At 37.8% G+C, this 25033-nt stretch overlaps 1 protein-coding gene across 1 annotated transcript in view; it reads left to right on the top strand.

Annotated features, from left to right (window-relative positions):
- Naa15-16 (N-alpha-acetyltransferase 15/16) overlaps positions 1 to 25033 on the top strand; it is a 657214-nt gene that overhangs the window by 46181 nt on the left and 586000 nt on the right. The window contains exon 4 of the mRNA XM_067144178.2: positions 3408 to 3542. Coding sequence (XP_067000279.2) covers positions 3408 to 3542 — 135 coding nt within the window. The remainder of the gene's footprint in view (positions 1 to 3407; positions 3543 to 25033) is intronic.

Here is a 25033-nt window from a genome sequence, read left to right as displayed (position 1 = left end):
CGTGATTTGGGTTTAATTTTGTTCTTACGGGGATTTGAGGTACTCCGACTTACCTCTTTGGCACACTTCTGTGGTCTCCTCAGAATCCGAATAGACCACGTGCGGTTTTTCAACCGAGGGACTTGACCCCCTGAGGTAATTAAGTTTGTGCTAGAAAAATCAGATATTTTTCTTTGCTTTACTCTGACTGCATTAACAATGTACACTTCCTTCTGGAAAACTCAGTAATATATAACTCAGAAAAATGTTTTACGCCAGGACTTATAAAAACCTACGCTTAGTTCAGATCTACGTACAACTAGGTTACATATAAACCAGTTTAAAATGTGAGTTTTTATTGGGACCAGTTTAAAATATATGTGAGATTTTAATGGGACGTACAACTAGGTTACGTATAAATCAGTTAAAAATGTATGTGAGTTTTTAATGCGAAGGGGGCATTCCAAAAAATACAAACTTTGCTGAACTGGGAAGATATTGATTTGACCTTACAGGTGCAGGTTTATATCAAGATGGCCCACAATGCCTGTGACATTAGCAAAATTCCACAGCCTTTTTTAAATTGTTTAGATGTGCACATTCACCAGGAAGTTTTTGTTTTCTTCTGAAAACTTCAAAACTCCATATTTGAATTACCAAAATATTTCCATTATCCACCCGGTGGCAGCCAACAGATTGTAAGTAAGATAGAATTTCCTCTTGACATTCATAATTTCCAGGATTTTGCAGACTTTCTGTCTCTTTATTGTCATGCATGGATTTTGTTGATACATGGAACCACAGGATACTCTACAGAAGACAGTTTCATGTGTTAAGCCTAGAGGACTACTTGATGTATAATGCAGAGATGTTTGAAAATGTTGCATGGCAAATAATTCTCCAGCAAAACCACAGAACCGTGTACATTGCTTGTTACAGTAAGAGCTCGTATCTTTTCATACATTAATTAGTTTCCCCCCCAGTTTAAATTAATTTCTTTAACCATCATATTGTATAATATTTTTCCTTTAGTCAAAACCTATTGATGCACATTCAAAGCTCTTCAGGAACATCGAATTATTCGCTGATTGCACACAAATTTTCAGAATTTGGTAGCATTATCAATACGTTACATTTCTTGACTTACGCAAGGGGAAAAATGTACTTGCAAGCATTCGTACAAAAAACTGTATACTTTTTCACATCCTCTGGTGAATCATTGATACACTTCATGACAGTATTTTTTTGAAACAGTAACATCATCTACAATTTAAACGACATTGAAATCTTTAGTAACTTTTATGAAAGTAATGGAACTCGGCCTTATTATTTCTTCTTCAGAGTATGGTTTTTCATTCCGGGTCTTAATAGTGAAGAAAATGCTGAATTTGACATCAAGGGATAAAAGATCTATGCCCTGTAGAAGAGCCATCAGATCACTGCTGAAAATAGTCACAGCTAGCTTCTTGAAAGAAGTGATAGAATCAGTTTTGTCAGAGGTTGTTAAAATAACAAGGATGGAAATGACAAGAGCTGGCCCTGTGGTCTAGTGGTAGGAAACCTGCCTCTTCTTGAGGCCCCAGATTCAATTTCCACCCAGGTGAGGGATATTGACCTGAATCTGAGGACTGGTTAGAGGTCCACATGGAACTGTTGGAATTCAGGTTTTAATCCTTGGGTCAGGCTTTGTTTTTCCTCCCCCAAATCTGATTGTTCCAGGGAGTGGTTTCGAACTGCAGAAACATGTTCCTGCCATCACTTCAGTTGATTCTCATGGTTAGTTAAGAAGGTTTCATCTTTATGGAAGAAATCAAACAGGCGTTGAAAGAGTTGCTTGTTGGTATGGCAGTAAGAGTTGACAAATCATCGTACCTCTAGCCATTGTTCGTTGACTTCGAGAAAGCTTTTTATTCGACCTGCAGAGAAGCCACATGGAAGGAAGTGAAGCGTTATGGAGTGTAGTCACAAATTATAAATCTCATTCAAGAAACGTAGGGGTTGTATCCTGTCACGAACCATGTTCCTGGTTGTGATTGACATGATAATGCGGAACGTGACTCGAAATGTGAAACTTGGTATCCAATGGGGATTAATTAGCAAACTCAAAGAAGACCAAGGCCCTAAGGATTAACACCTACATATCAGACCCAGCTTTTGTCTGGCTCTATTTGGTGTGGAAGTACAACAGAATATCTATCAGGACCAAACTCCGCCATCTTCCGAAGTAATATAAAGTCTGTTCTATTATATGGGACTGAGATTTGGAAAGTGACTGAAGTAATTACCTCCAAGTTGCCAACTTTTGTCAGCCGCTGTTAATGAAGGATTCTTAACATCTACTGTCCGGAAGTAATCTCCAGCCATGAACTCTGGAGATGAACAGGAGAAACCGAGATGGCCATACAGATAAACCATCGGAAATCAATCGGGCATTCACCGAGGAAATAAAGCCTTTGAGAGAGAGTCACTGAATTGGAATCTACAGGGGAAGAGAGGGAGACCCAAACAAACATGGCAGAGATCTGTACACACGGAAGCAATGGAAGAATGCAAGATCTAGAGTGGGGTAAAGAGGTTGGCTGTTAACAGAACCAGATTGAGATGGTTTGTTGATGCCCTATGTTCCATGAGGGCAACAGGAATTAAGTATGAAATGCATCCATATACAAATATTGAATTAGCAGACACGCTTGAGGCACATGGAGCAGCTTATGGCAATGGTAATTTTGCAAAGCGAGTGTATGAGAAGAAACACCCTCAGTGTCATATTCCTTGCCATACGACATTTTCAAGACTGGATCAACTTCTTAGAGATACTGGCTAGTTACAGGTAAAGAAAGTGGATTCAGGAGCCAATCAAGGGTGAGAACATTGGACTTTGAACATGATGTTTTGTGGAGGTTTGAAAATCATCCATGAACTAGTGAACATGATGTTTTGTGGAGGTTTGAAAATCATCCATGAACTAGCACTCAAGCTATTGCTCATTTGAAGTATACCAATCATATGTTGGTCGCAGTTTCTTAGTATCTGGTATTAGATAAAATAAAAATTACTGTGTAACCATAGAAAGTAAACAAAGTGTCTTTCCAGGGTGAGACACATTTCATACCACTATAACTTGAAAACGAAGTGTTTCTGGATATTGCTTTATTAAGAAAAAATGTTTATTTTTATGTCTTCTGATCAGAAAATTAGGAATAGTTATTCTGATACACCCTGTATATATTACACATATCAGCAGTTTGATATAGTGTATGCTAATGGTAGTAATAACTGTCGAGTGTTTGGATTTATTTTTTAAACACTTTCATAGTTGACAGAATGACACCTCACCTTTGCATTTAAAGTTGTATTGCCTATTTAACAAAGTATTATTTTATTGTTTGTTCTTGTATGTGAATTAAGGAGTCTGATCTTTTTCTCAGGACACACGTTACCAACTCTTCATGCTACGTCCAACGCAGAGGGCATCATGGATTGGCTTCGGAATGGCCTACCATCTCCTTCAGGACTACGAAATGGCACTTAAGATCCTCGAAGCATTTCGGAATACTCAATCGGTATGTTTAGTAAAAATTTAATATATATAACCCAATTTTTTTTAAACTTCAGGATCTTCCTCCAGCATTTATTGGTTGCCATGATGACAAAAAGTACCAAATACAAGATAAATTAATTATATAAAAATAAATACTGTAGTAAAGACATAGATATAGAGTACTAAGTACTGTTTGTTACTATGCAGTTGTAGAGCAGTGTTTGAAGGTCATTAATCATGGTTCCTTAATACAGTAAAACCTTGTTAATTTGAAGTCGTTGGGACGCAAGAATCGGACTTCGAATGGCGTGATTTCAAATTAACCGCCAACTCGTAATTTGGAAATGCCAACCCTTGCGGCATCACAATATATTCTAAGATCCGTTACTGCGTGCAGTTAACCTTGATTCACAGTTTAAACCTCTCAAATGCCATGGGAAAAATCTATTTCCAAAATGTATCCAACAAGGTGCATTTACAGTATTCAAATAATGCACTGGGATAACTCACTGGCAAACATAACTTCACGCATTAAAATCAAAAGAAAGAAAGAAAACATGATTCAAAGACGAGGAGAAATCTATACTGGCTCCCCTGTGCAAGTGCTTTATTCATTGGATTACTGTACTGTATGCACTTTAGATGCCTTGTACTTGCAAGGAAAGTACCCGATGCCCTTAAAACATGGCGACTTATCGACCTTTCCTATGACAAGGGGAGAAAGTCTCTCGCCTCCGTCCGCATTACAACAACAGTACAGTGATTATCTTGTACGATTTCCCGCCATGGCACTTCTAAGACCCATTAATGCATGCAACCACCTTGATTCTCAGTTTAAACTTTTCAAATGCAATGGAAAACACTTTCAGAAATATATGAAGGGTACACGGGGAAAAAAAGGGGAATGTCAATGTAAAACAAGAAATGAATTAACACTACCCATATATACTTTATGGTCAGGAGAATAGTTTAAGATAATGTACAACCAAGTAAAGGGAATATTCACAGAATTATAACAAATTTAAGAATACATATACAATTGATGAAAGGGGAATGTCACCACAGAACAAGAAACAAAGTGGGAATGTCAGTTTGGTATGTGGCAATAGAATGGATTTCCAAAAGAATTTATGCATACCTAATTTATTCACTAACGACTGTATTACCGTAGACAGCTGTCACTGTTCTCCTTCAATATACATGTTTTGTTTAGAGGAGACTCGGTATTCTATACATACCCAGAGACAGTTGCACATAAAGCAGCAGATGAAGTGTGTTCTATGTTACATAATTTTATATTTTGTGAACTTGGGGACGAGATAAAACACTTGACAATCTTCTGTGATTCTGCATGTGAACAGAACAAGAACTGGACTGTTTTCAGATTTCTCCACTTTATATTACATCATACCAAACGCCTCAAGTCTGTGAAAAAAGTATTTCCAATTCATGGGCACTCATACTTAGAGGTGCGATAGAAACATGGCACCAATTAACCAGAAATTTGCTGCTGAAACGCCAGAAGACTGGACGGATCATTTTAGGAGTCCCAGAAATAAGCCCATCCCTTTCCATGTAATCGAAGTTGATCAACCAATGATTCGTCAGTGGACCAAGTTTTTGACTCCCTTGTACAGAAAAGTTTCCCTTTTAAAACAAGACCTGTAAGGGAACTTGTCATCTCCATTGAGCATCCACGATTCATGGAATATAGAGACAGTTACAATGGCCATTGGGAACGACCTGTTGTAAATGCTCCAAAATCAACTCCACACTTCCCAGAAACACCAGTTAGTGAGTTTGTTCTTCCAGAGGCATCTTATGAATGTAAGTGCAAGAGTTAGTGTACATGAAGTTGTTCTACATTCGCAAACATGCTGGCAGTATTGAGATTTTAAATTTGTAATTTATTTTTATATCAGGTTTACATCCAATCTGTGCGGGAAAATTTTCTGAATTGCGCGTCCTTAGATCATTTTGTGGACCAGAGGGAAGATCATTCATTGATACACTTCCTCACTATTAATTGACAGGTTATTTGTTAAGTTTTGTTAAAAGTGACATTCCTCTTTTATTTCCGTGATAATGTGTTCATAAGACTGACATTCCCCTTTATTTTCGTGACAAATGTGTATTTACTTCATTTTGCAATTTTTTCAATTATAAAATTTAATTCTATATTTTCATTATTATCTATTAACAATACCAGTACATTAGACTAACGTTAAATAATACTTTATGTACATGTATTATTGAAGACAGTATTAAAGATTAAAACTTTCAGATTTAATTATCTCAGTTTGTAGAAGATATGACCCCGTGTACCCTTCATATCCAACAAGGTGCATTTACGTAATTCAAATAATGCTCTTGGATAAAACAATGGCAAACATAACCTCAAGCAACAAAAGGAAAAAAAAAAACAAAACACACGATTCAATGACGAGGACAAATTATGCTGGCTCCCCTGTGCAAATGCTTTATCTCTTGGATTACTGTACTGTTTGCATTTTTAGATGCCTTGTACTTGCACAGAAAGTGCCCGATGCCCTTAAAACATCGTGGCTTTTCGAACTTTCCTATGACGGGGGAGGAAGTCTCGCTTTCGTGAGCACTGCATCACAACACAGTACATTTTCCGGCTGGCAATTCTCTCCTTTAAAACCATAAGTCCATTTACCTCAGCATTTAAAAAATAAACAAACAATGCAGTTTCATCGGCATTGGCAATATTTGGTGCGTACGAATTGATTATATAAGCCACGCTTTTTCGCCAACTGTCGGCATCGGTAGTTTTCACGGAATCTACCTCTCTGCACACTGCTTGCAATGTGATATTGTGGCTTTCTTTAAAATGGCAAATACAAAATAATTACGATTCCACTCAAACTTAGCAGATATGAAGCACACTGTAGATTACAGTAAAATGAAAATGTTAAAGGTCCACCTTTTCAATACAATGAATGTTTATTGATGTGAGTATATATCACATAACGTTTAAAGAAGATTGTTACTAGTTTCAACGCTTATTGCGCGTCGTCATCAGCGAACGAATCAATTGAGCAAAATACAACTTATCAAATAGCAATATATATAAGACATGATAGCACCTACAAGACAAATGTTAAACTATGACTTGTTAAAATATAAAACACATGACAGCAAATACAAGGACTAATGTTAAAAGTTAAATTGTAACAAGTTAAAACGATGAAAGCAAATCAGAGAAGGTAACATAATTGTTAAGGTATGATACACGAGAAAATAGTCTAGCCTGAGGTTTGTAGAACATAAGGTGTATCTATATACAATACTTGAATGCATCTACTAAGGCACGTCGAAGTGGGTGAAAGTGCAGAAAGTTACCCCTGCACGTTCCAGAAGACGCGTTCTTTCATGACGTGGAGAAATTTTTAATTTAAATTACTCTGTAGAATACTCTTTTTTTTTTTTTCAAAACATAAAGGCAGTTTCGAATTAAAAGTCTGAATTTCGGTAACAGGACCGATATTGTTCTTCGAATTACGACTTACCTGTATTTCGAATTAAACCATTTAATTAGCATGTAAAAATCGTACCTCATGTTTCTGGGAACGAGAGCTGCTTCGAATTAGACAAGATTTTGAATTAATCGATTTTAATTATCGAGGTTCTACTGTATGTAAATTGCAATGCAGCAGTTCTTGGCAAGGGGCATATGAATAGCATAAAAGCCTTCATCATCATTCATCGGCTTAGATGGGTTGGTCACATCCAGCGTATGAATGATAGCAGACTGCCTAACAGCTTCTCTACGGTGAGATTGGTCATGGCAAGATGCCTCAAGGTGCTCCTTTGAAACGTTATAAAGACCAGCTTAAGAAGACTATAAATAGCACCAACATAAATGCTAACAGCTGCACAAAACCGTGTTCTCTGGCGCAAAGCTTCTGCAGAAGGTGTCTCACTGTTTGAGCAGGCATGTTGCAGACAAGAAATTGAGACACGTGAAAAGCGGAAACTGGGTCAGATCCAACCACGCCTTCCACCCACCTTTAGTTGTGATTTGTGTGGCCGCATGTTTCATGCTAAGATTGGCTTGATCAGTCATTCATCAGCGACATCTCCACAGAGCCAACAGACTTGAACTGCAGGAGAAAAACGTATTCTCGGAAATGAGTAGCGGCCGACGAATATGTAAATAGGAATCTCCTAGTGCATTTAAAGCAACTGATATAATAAAGTCCTTGGTTAGGCAAAACCTTATGGAGAAATCAGCAGAGAATTTAGGGATAGTCCCCCTCGCACCTACCATTAAGCCAGCAACAGTCATGGACTCGAGATGATAGTTTTCTTGGAAGATTTTAGTAGCAAGCTCATAGATACGTCTCTTCTGCATCATCATCTTCTTCAGGCTGGCTTTTGTGAGTCTCCAATCTGATGATGGGGTCTATTAACATATCCATGGTGAGAATGTGACTGGAAGGCGATGGTTTGTACTACCTACGTATTCTGGATCGGTTGAAACTGGCTAAAAACTGCCAGGAGCTGAATCTGGGCCTCTTAGACTAGAGAACAAAGTGTAAAAGGCATGTCCTCAAAGCAGAGAGACAATAACATAGAGCTGAGGTCAATTTAAATGAATTAGGTTTTATTAACATAAACTTGGAGTGAAAAGGTTTGAATGTAGGCATAAAACAAAGAAATGGGGAATACAGGGAGTCAAATACATACATGGTTCGTAAAGATTTCTCAATCACAATCAGATCGCCTGACTTATCAATCTGAATTTTATAGAATCGTACACCATCACAACAGAGGTATCATAAACTGTGATACAATTATTTTTATTTATTACCAGACAGTGGCAATTAAAACGCAATCCAAAGTATTTCTTTCTTAACCCCTCAGTGTCGCATCCATTTAAAGAGCTTCCTACCCCATGGCCAGATAGGATTTCAGCTACGCGTAACTGAAATACATTTATTCATTTAAAGCGGTAGTACAAGTATAGTTTGGAATTTCTTGTGAGAGAACTATGTACATGCAGATAATTACATAATTGTTCGACATTACCGTACCTTAATAATTTCGTATGATAGAGTTCGAAGCACTCTTCGAGATAGAGAACCACGTCGCACTCCTGGCAGCAGTACACCCACGTCTTCTTTTTGCCGTGTTTTGAACACACGATACAACGTCTCTGAGGTTTGGATTTTTCACTCGTGGGTGCTAATTTCCTGATAAAATGTCTTTCCCGCAACCTTAGAACTGTATTATCTGATGCCTTGAATATTTCTTTCCCTATCTGAGCGAGCGTATTTTATAAACAAACCTTCCATCAGCTGAACCCGATAAGATAACTGCTCAATGTTTGTCCCTGTGATTTGTCTGGATATTATTAGAGAATGTAGGAATCGGAATTCACTATTGAAAACTTATCTTTGACCTGTAGGCCTCATGTATAATTATCCATAGTCTCCCACACAAAATTTCCAAGTACTGGTTCCTCCTCATCGGTACTCTCATCATTTACCACATGATCTATTGCATTATCACTGCTGCTCATACTGTCACTGCTATTTCCGACTAAATCAAACCACGGCTGGAGCAAGCCTTTGAGCGTGGCACATCACAGGACTGATGAAGCTGCAGCGAGACTGAAAGCAGTAGGATGGAACTGAATTAGGGGAATAACATTTATGACAAAACAAACCAACTTTATACATATTTCAGATAAAAGGTCGAGGCATCGTCTCTCAAACGAGATATATACCATGCACAACTGGTTCTCCTATCGTATGACAGAAAGCAGCACTAACTGATGCCTACACAGAGCGCTCGGGGAGAGTTACGAAAATATTACAAGCCGAGAAATAAGGACAAATATAATAAATAAACCACACTCTCAATGTAAAAATAGAGCAAAGAACATCATGCGAAAGACAAACGTCTCAGATCATCATTTCCTTATGTTATTCTATGGGAAAAAATGAAGCAAATAGACTTGAAAAAACAGAGATTAGTGCTCAGACTTACAAATATTTATCCTTGTAAAAACAACTACATTTTAACGATCTTCAATTCTTATTTTACGACATGGATAAACCCCAAAATTACTTCTTGGAAACAAAACAGTTTGCACATACATAACTCGAAAACTCTTCGCACTATAGCCGTAAATGCGAAATCATGTATGGGTCTATACGACATATAGAGGTCGGCGGCTACGGAAGAAAAGAGGGTCTATACCACTTATAGAGGTCGGCGCTGAGGGGTGAGGACCATATACAATCATGGGGTGAAAGTAACAGCTTTCACACAATAAAATTATCACGGCTCCCCAGAGAAAGTCAAGGCTTTTTTTTTTTTTTTTTTTTTGTCAAAAAAGAAAGATAGCTCCCAACAATCTCCATAGAGACTGCAATCACAGAAATCGAAGATGTCAGTGAACCAAGAGTGGCAGAAAAATAAACAAATATGGAATACAAGGAGGTAAGAAAGGAGTTGCCATAGTTACGGTAACAAATAAACATGAGTCAATAAAGTTAAATGAGAGCAAAATCCGAAAATAAACATGTTGATCAGCTGGTGAAGCCTGAAAAAATAACGAGATAAAATAAGAATAATGACAAAGCAAATATCCATAAGACACTGAAAAGTAACACAGGTCCGATTTCCATTCCACACCCACCCACACTCAGAGACCAAACATGTGAAGCAGAGTGAATAAAAAAATATAATATCAAGGCACATTACGACGAGAATTGTAACAGCACGACATGAATCAGTCAATGGCTCATGAGCTTGATCTGAGAGCACAGATCAGATACCTCGGTCACCGCAAAGAGGCCTGGCTCACCCAGTCAAAACACATAACGTAAATCACTTTCATGCCGCATGACACGTATTCATATCGCACACCAAGGTGAACTGCAGAATATAAGCTCGAGCCAAACATCGAAGACATAGAGAAACGAAAGGTCTCCACTCAAAAAACCACAAACAAACTCATCAGACACACACCACACATGTATAGTCGGATCGGTGCTACCTTTCGCTCTTTGTAGGAACGATTACATAACAAGCAGACACGAAGAGAAAGGAAGGACAGTGAAATAAGTCTCCAGCAAAATAAGAAAAGAATAATACACTCAACAGGGATATCTCAGTAAACAAACTGGCATAAATAACTATGGCAAGCCAGGAAAGGAGAAGTAGGATAAATACCTTGAGATTTAAGAAATCATATCCATTGGCTCTAAGTAGTCGTATTCATTGACTCTAAACTAAGAAAGTTTGAATCTTTTTGTGGAACCATTTATACAAGATAAAAGTCATCTTGTAGACCGTCTCCATTTTTTCTTTAAAAGCCATTATTGTCAGAAGACCAGAGATAACTCGAATCAAAGATATGCTAGAAAGAAATGCTTTGCCAATCCTCCGTTACATGAGGTGCCATCTGTCTGATCAGGGCGAACTACACATCAAGTGATTCATAGATAACACGAAGCAACCATAACAGACTGCTCTATGACATCGTAAAGAATGCGATATCTTGTAAAGTACAAAAGTAAGATATGAAGGTAATGAAGTGCAGCTCAGGTTTCAGGCTGTCTATTGCTGTCATTGGTGGAGAGACCATGTACCTCTTTATACACGTTATACCCTTCCTCCCTTAATGCAGTGGCGATGGATAATCTGGTTTTATGGCTATACCTGTTCCATAAAAGTTCACCATGTGGACAGGATCCCAGAACATGGGCCATTGTTTCAAACTATCAGTGGCAGCGCTGACAGAGGTTATCTTTCTGGGATCCGCCTGGTATGCTACAGACAGCTGACACATTCATGGTCATTTTAATACCTCCTCTCCATTCCTTGCATGACAATCCTTAGTGTTTCTTCACTACCATAAAAAGATATTCCACTAAATCAACACTTGTTATGTACTGAACTAGTTTTATTACACTAGAGGACCAGCTTCAACTCATCATGGAGTCATCTTCAGCTCAGATATTAAAATCAAGAACCATTATACATTTACATAATTACAGATAAAAAGTTGCAGTAAAATGTCATATGTTAATGTAATGGAGATGGGCAAAGTTGTTCTTTTTCTGGAACAGTTCCAGTTGTTGCTGTTCTGAATAACAGTCAAAGGTTGGGGCAGTGGGGATTTAAAAATACCAACAAACCTCATAAATACTCATTTGAAAGTTTTTTCCCTCACTTCTAGTTTCATGCTTTAGTTTTAATATCTCTAGAAAATGCTTAAACATGGTTTTGATATAGATGTTGATTCCCTTATAGAACCTGAAATATTTGTTCCGAATGAGTAAATTTATAATTACCATCTGATGGCCAGGCAGGCATCAATTTTTGAAAATGAGACTAAGCCTCTCATAGTGCATTGGCACTGCTGGTGGCTCCAAGTAGCCTACGCAGTGGCCTCCGCGGTATGCACTAGCCATGCGTCTTGGTAGATGTGCTATTTACCAACTGATGAGCCCAACTTAGCACAGTGGGGCAGAATGCTGGCAACCAGAAATGAGTTGGTTGGAAAATTTATTATGTCCAATAACGGACCAACTATATTTGTATTAAAATATGGTTTTATCACAATAAATTGTGTATTAATGAACTCTGAAAAAGTTTGTTCTGTTTGTTCTGTTGTTAAATGTTTTATATTTCAGGTATTTCATAAATTTTATTTAATCATACATTAGTTTTGACAGATAGAAGAACCTAACAGTTATAGATTAACCAAGGTTTTTTTCTGGAAAAAGAAGGCAGGTATCAGAAAATATGAAACATGTAGGCCTAGTTCAGTAACATTTGGTATATTGACATTGCCATGTTTCCCTAACACTTCTAATGAATAAATTGCAGTGGATAGCACAAAACAAACAGCCATAAATCACGGTAAAAGAGTTCTTTGACGATGCACGCAGCGAGAATTCGTACGAACAAAGATTAAAAATCAGTGTTATGCATACTTGCCGCAGACTCACTCTTACAGTTTCATATTTTGTGGGTTCCATCCCCTACCCTTGATGCTCACCTGCTGTTCATTGCAGCCAATTACTAGTTTCATAGAACACAGAGACCAGTGTAGAAAACCAGCACTCGCATTCACCCTGAGTCAGAACAATAAGCCAACCCACGGAACATGCACGGTTCTCGAACACCTAGACCACTCAAGACTTTTGGAGTTGCTCTTGGACCAATCCAGCTGAGTGCTGGCAATACGAATTTTTTTTTTTTTTTTTTTTTTTTTTTTTTTTTTTTTTTTTTGCCCATCTCTATTATGTAATATCAAACCATCAAGGGTTCTGGAAAATTATTCCTCAATGCCGTATTATTTACATTTATAAAAGTGTCTCTGATTTAAAAGCTCATATTGAAAGTAACTAATGTTAAAAATAAATAAGTTATGCTGCAGTATGACTGAAATTTTTCCTTGTAGAACTCTTAACACTTCTTGAACTGCAGATGTATTTCGTCGTTATGTCTACAAAATCCACTACGTGAAATATTTTAGCTTAGAACTTTGGCCGGTCAGGTTCTGTCATCTAAGGTTCAATATTGTGCGAATATTGTCAAAGAATTATCGCTCTTCATAACACGTGTTGCGGTCTGTATTTCTCCAAAATTATTAGTAAGCTTGTGAAGTTTGATGTCTATTCTATAACTTGTGGTGTTGAAAATATGCAAATATCTGTAAAGAAAAAAGAAGAAAAATGAGAGTGAGCCTTTATGAAAGATCATAACACTAAGTGTGCTATTTGATCATACTTGCCCTTGTTGTCCATCCGCTGGAAGTGTTAGCTGTGCCCTGCTTGTTTGTTTTGATGCGGAGTTTGTATCTCGGTGAGTCTGGATGGGACGTAGGGGAAGGTGGAGCTTTGTTTGGGCTTGGAGGGGAGGCTTGAGGTGTTTGCAAATTGGAGAGTATGCAAAAATACCATAACTTTTGATGTTTTCATGACGAAAGGATAAACCATTTCGTACTTTATCGAGTGGTTCATTTAAATTCTGATTAAAATTAGTTCTTTGGTCCAGAAATATGAAAAAATCTTCTGTCTCTTAACACATAACAAGTGTTGATTTGGTGGAACATTTTTTTTATGGTAGTGAAGATAGTTAACATCAACACAGAAATGAAAATTATTTATGAAAATCCTCAATGTTCTTGGATCCATTTCTTGGCTGGATTGTGCTGCTTAAACTAGAGTACACCTTTACCTTTGCCTTCTTTCTTACTCCGGTTCTCGAAAGATTTTAATCTTAACTCTTGGCATACTTCCGCGAGTCTATTTGGCCCCTATGGTCATGAATTGCCATAGTTTTCTTCATAATCAATTCAGTCGGGCGTTATGAAATTTCTTCCGAGTCCCCTCTAATAATGGGAGAATGGATGTTTTGATTTCAGTAAAATCTGACTTGAATTAATATGCTTTCGGAGTTTTGTTTCTCAACCTTTGTTCTTGGTGTGAGACAAGTCTGATATGAATGCTTAGCAATGTAAATAGCAAAAAATCCCAAGAAAAATACTATGAAAATAGTAAATTGAGACTAAATGTGTACTCCATATTGCCCCCGTTTTACCGGGCAGCTCAGCCAGTAAGCAAGAGTCCCAGAGGCGGAACATTCACTTACAGGCAACGCTAAATTATTGAGGACAGGGACAAACTAAGCACTGATGACAAATGAAACACTAAAAATGGGTTTTAACATTTATTAAAATTAATTAGCACTTTCCAAAATTCAATTAACATTTCCAAAATCTTGAATAAAATATTTAATTCTTCCCTGTTGGAATTCACCCACAATTCTTCATTAAATTGCATTCTGCAAAGATACGAAACTGAGTTTTATTAAATCGTATTAGAAAATTAATTAACTTATTATCTGAGAAAATCCTATCTCAAAATATCAAAAATCTGATTTTTCGTATCATTATTTAAATTAACAATATTCTGTTATTTTATCTTAAATGAATCAAACGTTCACTTCTCATGAAAAATCAAATAATAATTTCTATTAATTAAATATTATTCTGATTGATTATTTATGCTTCAAATTATGTAATTAAATTACTTTGAAGTCCTATATCCAATTCCTTATATTTTCAATCTCGAGTTATTTACCTAGTGTTGTGCACAACTCACAATAAAGACTTAAAATTCTCACTGTGTAAGGTTAAACGTTTTACATTTCGTGAGCTTAGTTCATTGACATGATCCTTGCTTAAGTATTTTTTCTCGAAGCAAAGATCCTAATCTGTCTTATTTTATCATAAAATCGCTTAAAGATTTAGAATTGAGCCAAATATGCTCGCCACAAAACAACAAGAAATCGAAAAACATTACGCGCACTGCGTACACATATCATGACGAAATATCACCATGAAAAATCACATTTACAAAATATCAATCATTCATCCATCTCACATTCAAGCTTAGGTTCCCGGTAGTATTATTTAATAGATTATCGAAACCTATCTCTTGATTTTTATTTTTTAAAATTATTTGAAATATGTGAGTTTCCCGATGACGATGTCAGATAAGGGCTACCATTGCGATCGTCTGGCGTGTGATTGTAACAGGATTATAACTTTTCCAACGAAATAGATTCCACAACGATGTTCCAGGATAAATTTTCGGTAGAAATTATCATTAAAAATTCCATAGAATTGCCTACAGTCATAGATAAATAAGCATTCGCGCATACGGTTTATGAGTCACGCCTTCGTTATTTTTAATCTCCTATTGTCTCAAATTATCGATCAATATGTGCTGCATAAAAAGAAGTTATGTTCAAAGACATACTGTAATGGACACACAAATAAAATCCTATCTCAAGATCCATTTATAAGTCTCAAAAATACCACACAACAGTAAATGCAAAATTTGTGAACATTCAAGCCACGACCAATATTCCAGGCCTACATCTACTTCAATATAGCACACATTAATCACTTATAAGCACAGTAACACACTCGTGACCTTTAAACATTCTATTAGACCGTAATAATGTTAATTATTATTATTATTATTATTATTATTATTATTATTATTATTATTATTATTATTATTATTATTATTATTATTATTATTATTATTATACGCGCGCGGTCGCGTCATCGTAGGCTATGGTTTAATGAAATCATAGATGACTCTATCCTATCTCGAATCTATGATGAACCACAAAACATCAAGGAAAAATCCTAAATTCACAGAACACGTCGATATTCTGTCCCAAATAATTCAGAAATTATTCCAAAATTATTTAATAATTTAATAAATGTTATCGCGTGGGTCAAATACTTTTAACACTTTCCTCGACTTATTATGGGACAGTGAGAACATGTCACGAAGCACTCACTCAAATAGAATGAAATACAGGTCCCAAATACACTCTCACACGCATCAAACCTACCAACACCAGTGAAAGAAGAGTGAAATTCCTAACTACAAAGACTATTAGAAATGATCTCAAATATTCAAGCAAGGACTACGTCTACATAATTATTACAACAGAAAATAGAGAAAAATATAATTTAAAATCTTAGCTGTAGTAGACTTGACTTCTGGACTCGGTTGATGATCAGTGAATATTTAACCGGACTTCATCTCGGATATTATTCTCCCCTGGGCTGAATTATGCCTCACATTTTAATTACACATGGCTGCAGCAGGCAAAGACTTAGGACAGTTACAAACTCCGTCGTAATGTTGAAGTTCCATTCTTCCGAAATAATTCAGGACTGCTAGTGATCTTCCGTCTTCTGGTGAAAGCTGAAACTAAAAAGTTTGTTTTAGTAATAGTTCCCAACACACACTTGATTCTCCAAGTTGGCACAGTTTTTACGTACTTTAAAAGTTCCTCAGGTTTGTAAAATTAAGGAAATCTGAACTGCGGCGTTTCCAATATTTTCCGTATCACAAAATTTCCTCAGAAGCAGAAATAATATCATCCTTCATCAAATGAATGCTTATAATTTTTAATATCGTATATGTCGTCTCCAATTATACATGTGCTCTTATAACACGACGACGAGTACTTGTACGAAGCAATTATTCACGTAGAAAGCCAAAGACAAAAGAGCGCAAATTCCCCGATACATGGGTATTTATATCTTCAAGACGTAGGTGTGTTTGTCAGTTGAATTTTATTGGCTGAGATTTAGCGATCGGGCTAACCTTGCGATCCAATTGGTTAAATGTCATGACGTCAAAATCTCAAAGTATTGATCGCTTTTGGTCTGGTAAAATTCGTGTCCACGTGCTACTCAGCTGAGGTCTACAACAAGGCACAAAAAATCCATACCTGCTTGCACGGCGGGGGAAAAACCCGTTCTGCGGCTGGCTAGCAGAGACAGTGCAGAGTTGAACTCTCCTTCCTAAATGATAATTTTATGCATTGTTCCACCCCAGTAATAAAATATTCTTTCCATACAGACCAATAACCAATTTTCAAGGGTACAATATTCTTGTAGGGATTTGTAGGCCATAGTTTTCATTTTCATTTAGCTCTAAAAGAATGAAGCTCACTTAACTTTGTGTGCCTTATAGATAAATTTCACTGACTGATACGATCTGTGATAAAAGTTCACATTCATTTACAATGAAGGAAACGAAGAAAACTTAAAGGATCCAAATTGAATACAGACCGTCTCAAGGATTATGACACTAAAGCAGAATTTCAGCACCTCTTGACTGAAAGGCTACCAGATAAATACTGTATCCCAATAGCTCTTGAAGAACAATGGACAATACTTAAGACTGCATTATTGTCAGCTGGCAAGATTAAACTTTCGGACTGGTCTGATGAAAATGTCCAAGAATTTTTGTTTTGCTAGTGGCTTTACGTCGCACCAACACAGATAGGTCTTATGGCGACGATGGGATAGGAAAGGCCTAGGAGTTGGAAGGAAGCGGCCGTGGTCTTAATTAAGGTACAGCCCCAGCATTTGCCTGGTGTGAAAATCGGAAATCACGGAAAACCATCTTCAGGGCTGCCGATAGTGGGATTTGAACCCACTATCTCCCGGAAGCAAGCTGACAGCCGTGCGCCTCTAACTGCACGGCCAACTCGCCTGGTCCAAGAAATTCAGACTCGTCTAAACTGAAGGTGAATGGCATACCACGCTTGGCAGAACAATCCTGGTGCACCTTCCAAGAAATGAGAATATCAAGAAGCGAAAGCTGATGTATAGAGGAAAAACTTGTGATCTCAAAAACAGATGGTGGACGATGAAGTCTCAAGAAATACATCATCTAGCAGAAACTAACACCACTCTGGCTTTCTTCAGCATGATATATATAGGCCTATTTCGTATGGCATGAGGATACATTGTTACAATTTGGTTATTTACAAATATGTACATTTACACGAAAAACAGTTTCATCTATACAGACAGAACAAGTACGTAATAAACAAACAATATTTATATATTTGAGCTCATCAATATCTGCATTGCTGCTAAAGCTGAATGTCCAGTTTTGTTATCCAACTCACAGCTTCATCACTTTCCTCGTGGATGTCCTTTTTATTGTCCCACTGAATCTTCGGAGTGGGCACTCTGTGACGATATGTTGAACGGTCTGAGGCACGTCAGAGCAGTCGCAATAAGGGTCGCTGGTAATCTTCCACTTGTGTTTCCAGAAGTTGCATCTGCCATGTTGAGTTCTGATCTGATTAAGTGATGACCAGATATTTCTGAGTAAGTTGAAACCAGGAGGTTGCATAACTGGATCCGAAATTAGTCCTTATCTGTCAGGGTTTGAAGTTGCCCACCCATCGCGCCAGGCAGTGTTAGTATGAAATTCATCTTGGGCTAGCCTCCTTCCTAGTAACCAAGAAGGGTTCCTAGATTTCAGCCTGAGATCTTCACGTAGGTAGTCTTGATGTATTGGTAGGAGAGGATTGTCACAGCATTTAAGCCATTCTTTCTGCAGTGCCATTTGTCTTCGGAGGTGAGGAGGTGGAATATTTGAAAGAACTGGTAACCAATCCAAAGGTGTGGATTGGATGGTTCCTGATATAGTCCTCATTGTATCGTTTAACTGAGTGTCTATCTTCTTTGTATGGGCACTGTTGAGTCATACTGGGCAGCAGTATTTGGCTACTGGGTATACTAACACAAGTGCTGTAGTTCGGAGGGTGGATGCTGATGGGCCCCAGCTTGTTCCTGTGAGTTTGTGCAGGATGTTATTGTGGGTTTTGATCTTGGCAGATGTTTTGTGTACATGTTGCTGAAAGTCGAGGATCGATCCAAGGTAACGCCTAGATATTTTGGATGAGGATTGAACTTCAGTATATGACCTTTGAATTGAACCTGAGGGACATAATTGGCTTGTCTGTTGCTCAAATGAAAGCAGCTGACCTCTGTTTTTTTAATGTTTGGTTTCAGTCGCCAGGTTTTAAAATAATCATCAATTCTGCAGAGATCTGTAGTGAATGTGGTTTCTGCTCCAGAAAAATCACCAGACTGTGCTGCCAAACAGATGTCGTCAGTGTATATAAACTTCCTAGCATTAGTTGAAGGTAGATCTGCTGTATATACGTTGAAGAACAATGGGGCCAGTACCGATCCCTGTGGTAATCCATCTCTCAGTTTGTAAGTTTTACTTATGTTGCCGTGTAAGTGTACTTCAATCATTCTATTAGCCAACATATTATTCAGCAGGGTGGCAAGCGTCTTACAAGGGATTAACTTAAGGAATTTGAGGATCATTCCTTTTCGCCAGACTGTGTCAAAGCTGATGACAGATCCACGGACACTGCTACAGTCTTCTTTCGATCTTGAAATCCTCTCACAATATGGGTGGTTAGGGCTAACACCTGGTTGGTACAGCTGCGGCTTGATCTGAAGCCAGCTTGTTCAAGTGGTATGTGCTCTAGGATTTTGGCTGAGATTCTATTGTATATTACTCTCTCCAGTAGTTTGTATCAGACACTTAAAAGGGCTATGGGTCTGTAATCTTCTGCACTGTCTCCACTTTTCCCTGGTTTAAGGATTGCTACTACAGTAGAAGTCCGTTATAATGAGAATCCACAACTGCGGAAAATTTACTCGCTATAGCGGATTGTCGTTATATCCGATTTTTGTATAAAAGTCGGAAAACCCCCCATACACATTAAAATCGGTATGAAATGGCGATCAGTTAGTTCAAAACGTTCACTACGGCTTTGCTATTTTTTGAACTCCGATGCTACGTGAAAGTGTATGTTTAATTTCATTCTTAAAAAATTACAGTACCGTACTTCTCCCAATCCATGACGAACCCCACTTTTCCCTACAAAAATTTTTAATCAGGCTCAAAAAGTGCTTTGTAAAATCATATGCCTTTGTTGTACAGTACGCATTTTAAGACTACAGTAGAAGTCCGTTATAGCGAGAATTCATAACAGCGAAAAATTACTCGCTATAACAGATTGTCGTTATATCCGATTTTTGCATAAAAGTCGGAAAACCCTTCATGCACATACAAATCGGTATGAAACGGCAATAATTTTTTTCGAAACAGATGATATCCACACTACGGCTTACTTGTGTGTTATTCTTCGTAATCCGATACTACGTGAAAGTGTATGTCTAATTTCATTCTGAAAAAAAATATAGTACCGTATTTCTCCGAATCCAAGATGAACCACACTTTTTCCTTCAAAAAATTTTAATCGGGCTCAAAAAGAAGTTTGTAAAATCGTATGAATGCCTTGTTGTACATTAGGCCTACACATTTTTAGACTATTTTTAGACGCCGTACATTGACTTTCGTCACGCCGTATTTCTTTTTTTTCTTGTGGCTGCACAATTATTCTTTATTTTCGCGGGTTTAAGGACCTTTAACTTAACGTTGGCATCATAATACCGAAAAGAACTCGTTGAAAATTTTCCGGCAATACCTATTCCATGTGTGTCTACAATACAACGATCCATCAGGAAATTATTCTTGCTGTCTATAAAACTGTTACTTTTACGCAGCGTCAGATATTACCGGTTACCGCTACACGCACGTCTCGCTTGTCGGGTTCGGCCAAATTCAGCGGCTAGCGATGTATAGGCCTAATCGCGAACGTTGAAAGTCAACGACCGAGTTTATTGCGTCACGGTATGGCCCTTGCGTTTTTCGTGCACATACCTCACAATTTCATCTTCGACTTCTTTAAAGGGTCCTTCTTGTGGACCACTGAATGCATTTTTTGTACAGTACGCATTTTTTTAGCTCTTTGTCTTCACGCTAACGCCAAATACTGACTTTAGTTAGGCCTATGCCATATGTTCTTGCGCCTGCACAATTATTTTACATTTTCGAGTGTTTAATAAACATCAACTTAAAATTGGCATCATAATATCGACTAGAACCCGTTGAAAATTTGCCGGCAATACCTTTTCCACGTATCTTTGCAATACGACTATCCATCACGAAAATATTCCTGCTGTCTATAAACCTTAATTTTACTAAGCCTCAAGTACAATAGACGCGTTATGGCTCTGCCACTGAGTATCCATGGCTTTTCTAAGAATTCGAAGGGTCGCATGGTTTGATGCCATTCTGCAGATTTGAGAAACACACAGGCACAGCACAACCGGTTGTCGCGGTTAGCGATGTGTAGTAAAGAGGCGGTCGTGTATTGTCAACGAGTTCTGTGCGTGTGTGAAAAGAAGCAGCGTGGTTACCGCGGTAGTTGCCAGTGGTATCAATTAACTTACTGATCGGCCGCGAATGCAACAACCCTTTCTTCTTCAAACAGAGTCACCTAACCTAATCGTACATGGAGCCTATCATGAAAGCATATTTGAAACGCATGTAGAGAAATAGACTCCACGCGAAAAATTTATATGTAAATAGCCGCAACTAGACGCCAGAAGATATGAAATATCCGCTGAAATCAGTGATGTACTCGGCCATATTTTGAGGTGTATCACATTCTTACTTAATTTCCGTATATTACATTAAAATGAAGATATCGTTTACTTCAGTCTTTATTTTTAACGAGTTAACAACTGCTATCGGCCGCGTTATTTACGCATTTATTACGAAAACGTGTTATCCATTTCATTTCGAATTTTATTTAGAGAACAGCAGTCGATGGGTGTTACTAATCAACTCCAACATCGCCTTTGAATGTCAACGAGAGAGAGCGCAAATGCACAAAGTGAGAAAACTATACCGTACCGAAGATGATCGATCGCACTTTGTTGCAAACGTTTCAGTTTTCTTATTCAAACAGGGTCACGCATCCTAACTTAACCGTACTATACGTATGATGAAAACTCACTTCAAGCGCCAGTAGAGAAACTATAACTTTCTCGCTAATATTTTCATAATAGCCTTTCCGTAAATTAACCAGACAAAATATAAACGAACCTCTGAAATCAATTAAGCACTCTGCCGTATCAAGAGGTTTATCCCATTCTTAACTGCAGTATTTAGCCTCAAAATTAAGCGGTAGTTTAGTCAGCCATAATTTTTTAACAAGTTAACAACCGCTATCGGACACGTTATTTACGCATTTATTACGAAAATATGTTCTCTTTCATTTCGAATTTTCTTTACGGAACAGCTGTCGGCGGGTATTACTAGTCGACTCCGACATCGCCTTCGAATGTAGAGGAGATAAATCGCTAGTGCACATAACGAGGAAAGGATGCCGAAGGTAATCTATCGCATGCAATATCATCGCTGGGGTGTATAAATGTTGGTAGCGGAAAAAATCGCGCGCACTTAATCGCTCGTAATAACGGATGCGCCAGTGATAGGGTTCTCGCTGTAACTGAAAAACGATACACAGTTTAATATAGGAATTCTGAAGGGACAGAACAAGTCGTCGCTATAACGGAGTTCTCGTTATATGCCGTACTCGCTATATCGGACTTCTACTGTATTTTTGTTCTTTTGAGTATTGATGGTAGTTGTCCAACATGTAAGATATTGCTGTAAAATTTGGCAAGCCATTCAGTTGTTCGGGGGCCTCAACGTATAAGGAATTCTGGGTATATTCCATCCAATCTGGCTGCTTTTCCTGACTTTATTTCTTTTAGCACAGTTGAGATCTCAGCAGCTGTGAAATCAGAGGAAAACTGAGAGACTGCTTTGGCCTTGGTTATCCTCGATTTTAGCTCTTGTTGAATTCTTTTTGACTCTTTTCTTGTTTGTGCCGACAGGTTTTCTTGTCAGGCTAACTAATCTGTTTGCCACCTCGTTTGGTTTTATCTTAGAGCTCTTGGGACCGAATTTGGGAGCGCTGTTGCCCAGTTTCCTTAGAAGTGACCATGCTTTTCGACTGGAATGTTGAAAACTCATATTTTCCATGAGATTGAACCATTTTTCTTTTCTAGGTGAATCTAGCATGATGAAACCATATATGGCCCATCAACTCAAGGCATAAACCCATTTAAATATAGGGATGGCTGTACTCTTCTAAAGGACAGTGCTTTCATTAACTCCTGATGGAAGGACCATTTCCATGAGCTCATAAACAAGGATCCAGAAATCGATGAAGCAGCATTCAAAAAATTCCACACATTCCTACAATATCTTATCTGGGTGATGTTCCCTCTTTACAAGAAGTTGAAAAAGCACCAACTTAAAAATAAATCTCCTGGATCAAATGGAATTTCTGCTGAATTTTTCAAAGAAGATGGCGAATCCTTGCTGAACATACTGTACACTCATGCTCATTGTCAAAATATGGAACCCTGAAACCATTCCTCCCGATCTCAGAGATGCACTAATTTTTATCATTTTCAAAAAAGGAGACAGAACTGATTGTGCTAACTACCGTGGAATAACCCTTCTCTCTGTTACTGGAATACGACTTATTCAGATTCTATCCAACCACCTGATGCCTCTTGCTGAAAATTGTTTACCTGAAACACAACGCGGGTTTTGGTCCTATCGCAGTATCAGTATCACAGATATGTTTTTCTGTGTTAGACAAATACAAGAGAAATCCAAAGAACAACTCTGTCCTCTATACATGACATTTATAAATCTTGAAGACTTTGACTCAGTTGAAAGACATGCCTGTCGGAAGATCGTAGCTAAGATAGGCTGCCCTCCAAAGTACGTTAACATTCTTAGACTGCTGCACGATAATACAACTGGCTTGGTTCTTGTCATCAATAGTCCTGGAGCGAATTTTGAAATCACAGTGGGTGTGAAGTAATGCTAGGTGATAGCTCTCACTTCGTTCTCAATATTTGTACTTCACCTTGTTGATGGAAAACTACCAAAGGGTGTATAGTAGAAGTCCGCTATAGTGAGTACGGCCTATAATGAGAATTCCGTTGTAACGTCGGTTGTTTCCTGTCCCTTGAAAATTCCTATATTAAACTGTGTGTTATCCTTTGGTTATAACGAGAACCCTGTCACTGAAGCACCCGTTATTACAAGCATTTTGCATTTCGTTTTCCGTTATCAATATTTATGCACTCCAGCAATTATATTGAGCGTGATCGATCATCTTCAGTATAGTTTTAGCGCTATGTGCACTAGCGAGCTTTCTCGTCGACATTCAAACACAAAGGGGATGTCGGAGTCGATTATTAATATTGGTCGTATCAAAGAGAATGCATTAAGCAAGATAACGTAGTATTGAATACATGATTCAGAACTAACCAACAGGGATATGTAAACACTTGATATGTAGTTTTTTTCTTTTCCGGCATGCGTGCAATTTACGTTGTGTGTGAACGGGTACTGTGAAAGATATAGGCTATCTACAATTTCTTAAGATATGGATATTAAAAGGCGTGAAGAGTACCAGAGAAATACGAAAACCTTTTCCCCTGTGGCTTATTAAATAACAACAGTGTATTAAAAGGCATGTAAAACACCAGACAACTATAATACATTTGCACTGGGGCCCATAAAAGTACCAGTGCATTATTTGTAGATCACACGCTTTGTAAAACAAATGTCAGCTGAAGCCTTATATTTCGGACCAGTGGGTTATTAAACATTATTTTCTGGTCGTACTCTTCGACTATGAATTATTGGGAGGTTAAACCCGGCCGTGTGGGAGAGGATTACTTCGACCATCATCTCGAATGCTACAACACTTTGAACAACCGGAGTCAAAACTCAAAGGTACGAGTTTCAACATATGCGCCACCGTTGAAAGATGCAGATGCCTGTCCACTTCCTGCATTTTAATTTTGTCTTTGTTAGTAAGCTACATCACGATTTTTCCAGTATTCATAACTGGGCTACACAAATATGCACCACGGTAGTCATCATCACACGATTATGTTCCTAATCTGTACGTAGGCAATCACACGAAAAATATTCGCTAACCTTCACTGTATTACAAGTTGTCCATTTCATGACCGTATCGATGTTTAATCAAGAAGTATAAATAACCACCTAATCGATACTTTATTAATGCCTCAGGCAAAATTGAATAAAATTAAAACTTACAGGACATGTTTCGACCACTTAGTGGTCCTCTTCAGCTGTATAAATAAAGAACTGAAAAGAAAAACATTGACAATAAGCACAAATAAAAGTTCTTTGG

This window comes from Anabrus simplex, chromosome 3 (genome assembly GCF_040414725.1).
Source record: "Anabrus simplex isolate iqAnaSimp1 chromosome 3, ASM4041472v1, whole genome shotgun sequence".
In the NCBI taxonomy this organism is placed as follows: domain Eukaryota; kingdom Metazoa; phylum Arthropoda; class Insecta; order Orthoptera; family Tettigoniidae; genus Anabrus; species Anabrus simplex.
This window is presented reverse-complemented; position numbering and strand designations above follow the sequence as displayed.